Source organism: Haplochromis burtoni, unplaced genomic scaffold, assembly GCF_018398535.1.
Source record: "Haplochromis burtoni strain Fernald_Lab_line unplaced genomic scaffold, NCSU_Asbu1 Contig_121, whole genome shotgun sequence".
Taxonomy (NCBI): Eukaryota; Metazoa; Chordata; class Actinopteri; order Cichliformes; family Cichlidae; genus Haplochromis; species Haplochromis burtoni.
Window position 1 is genome coordinate 1,822,282 of NW_024582482.1, and position 2,118 is coordinate 1,824,399.

Sequence of the window (2,118 nt, forward strand, 5' to 3'; positions counted from 1 at the left end):
GAAAGACCAAGAGATTTTAACACACATTACTGTGATCGGCTGTAGTATTTCCCTTTTTGCTTTGGTCATAGCCATTTTGCTCTTTATTACAAACAGGTAATAAATTCATTTTTCATATTCTTCCCATCTTCATCAGTTCTTCCACTCATTTTTAGTACCTCCTGTAATCTCATTTGCTTCAGTTCCTGTCCTCTTTTTCTGAATCATCTCTTACAGCAAATGCTCTCTTTATTCTGTACTTATCACTTCATCTTTTCTTTCTTCTCTTTTTACGGCCTACTATTTCTCCAGTTGTGATACAGTATGTTTCTGTTTGACAGAAAACTCAGACAAGATGTCTCTATGAAGGTCCACATCAACCTTGTAATTGCCCTGATGCTCCTCAACCTGCACTTCCTGCCCAGTCAGGCAGCGGCAGCAGGGTCTTCCTCTGGACTTTGCTTATACATGGCTCTTTTACTTCATTATTCCCTGCTGGCCACTTTCAGCTGGATGGCCTTGGAAGGTTTCCACTTATATCTTCTCCTGGTCAAAGTCTTCAACATCTATGTCAAGAAATACCTGCTCAAACTCAGCGTGGTGGGATGGGGTGAGTGGAATAATTTAATCAGGAACCTGTCATTATCAATCTGGAAATGGTATGGTGAATAATCTTTTTTTTTTTTTGGCTCCAGGCGTCCCTGCAGTGATTGTGTCAGTGGTGGTGATCATAGACAGAAAGTTTTATGGTCAGGTTGCTCTGGAAACATCTAACTCTACAATGTAAGATTTGCTAGCATGTAAATTCAGGAATAGTAGTTTACATTTACTTATTTACTTATTAATTGTTTTACACATGGGTTTTTGTATACATGCATGTTTATTTTTTTAAGGGAGAATCAGAAAGCTTCATTTCACCAAGCATCTAACTTGCTAAAATTGAAACATTATTTCCTTTGTAGCCCTGGGGATGCTTTTACTACATAGATCTGCATTAATGTGTCTTTTACAGAGCACATTGTTAATTTTTCAGTTTGTGAGGTTAAAACATGATCTGCTCTTTTTTTAATAGATGCTATATAACCAATTCCTACGTGAAAATATGGACTACAGTGGTACTGTTCAGCTTGGTGTTCCTTTTTAATGTAATCATGTTTGGGGTGACAATCAGACGTGTTTTGATTCTCCACCACACCAGAGAGGTAATTCTGTAGTCTTAAAAGAAATATTTAAGTAGTAATCCATCAGTGTATCCATTGGAAACCCAAAACCAGCAATGAAGTATTTTTTTTATGACAATTCAAGGTCTCAAACTTTGATTGTGTGTAACCTGGTATGTCATTTTATATTTGGCAAATCAGTTTGGGCAGAATAACCTTGAAAAAACAAAGAAAGACATTTGCTCCCTGGCTGGAGTCATGACTCTGCTCGGCATTACCTGGGGCCTGGTCTTTTTCTCATTTGGCCTCCTGACCACTCCTGCCCTCTACCTCTTCTGCATCTTGAACTCACTGCAAGGTCTGTAAACACACACACACACAATCATAGCGGCAGAGTTGACAATGTGGATTGCGCCCATAGAAAAACTGTGATTAAAGTTTCTAGAAACTAGACATATTGCCATTTTCACAGTTTATTAATTCAACAAACAGGGTTCTCAGTAGGGATGGGTATCGTTTAGGTTTTATCCGATACCGGTGCTAAACCGGTACTTTTGAAACGGTGCCGGTGCTTAAACGGTGCTCAAACCGGTGCTTAAAGAATGGAGAACACAAAATTGGTCCAAAAACCTCTCGTGTTCAGCTGTTTTTTGTAAAAAGATAACAATGTTAGCCTTTTCTGCAGCTATGGGGCATATATGCTATCACTCTTGGCTGGAAGCAGTGCTTAAACAATGGAAAAAACACAAACTTTGTCCAAAAACCTCTCATGTTTAACTGTTTTCCACTTCTTCTATGGTCATTTTAGCCTTTTTGGCCAGGTTGAAAGGAGTATCTGCCATGAAACAAGAAGACAGCCGCATGTAGCTATGATGATGTTTGCTAGTTCACCTTACATGCATTAATGTAATAACGTGGTTAGCCTACTCAACGTAAATTACACACGAACAACATTAAGCTACTCACGCAGAGAAGAACG

The 2,118-nt window shown here is 38.8% G+C and overlaps 1 protein-coding gene across 1 annotated transcript in view; it reads left to right on the forward strand.

The window, feature by feature from the left end:
• Positions 1 to 6: 6 nt before the first annotated feature.
• The window catches only part of LOC102296089 (adhesion G-protein coupled receptor G1), a 9,661-nt gene continuing 7,549 nt past the window's right edge, over positions 7 to 2,118 (forward strand). The window contains exons 1-5 of the mRNA XM_005929224.3: positions 7 to 96; positions 321 to 589; positions 675 to 762; positions 1,052 to 1,181; positions 1,341 to 1,497. Of these exons, the coding sequence (XP_005929286.1) occupies positions 343 to 589; positions 675 to 762; positions 1,052 to 1,181; positions 1,341 to 1,497 (622 nt within the window). The 5' untranslated portion in view covers positions 7 to 96; positions 321 to 342. The remainder of the gene's footprint in view (positions 97 to 320; positions 590 to 674; positions 763 to 1,051; positions 1,182 to 1,340; positions 1,498 to 2,118) is intronic.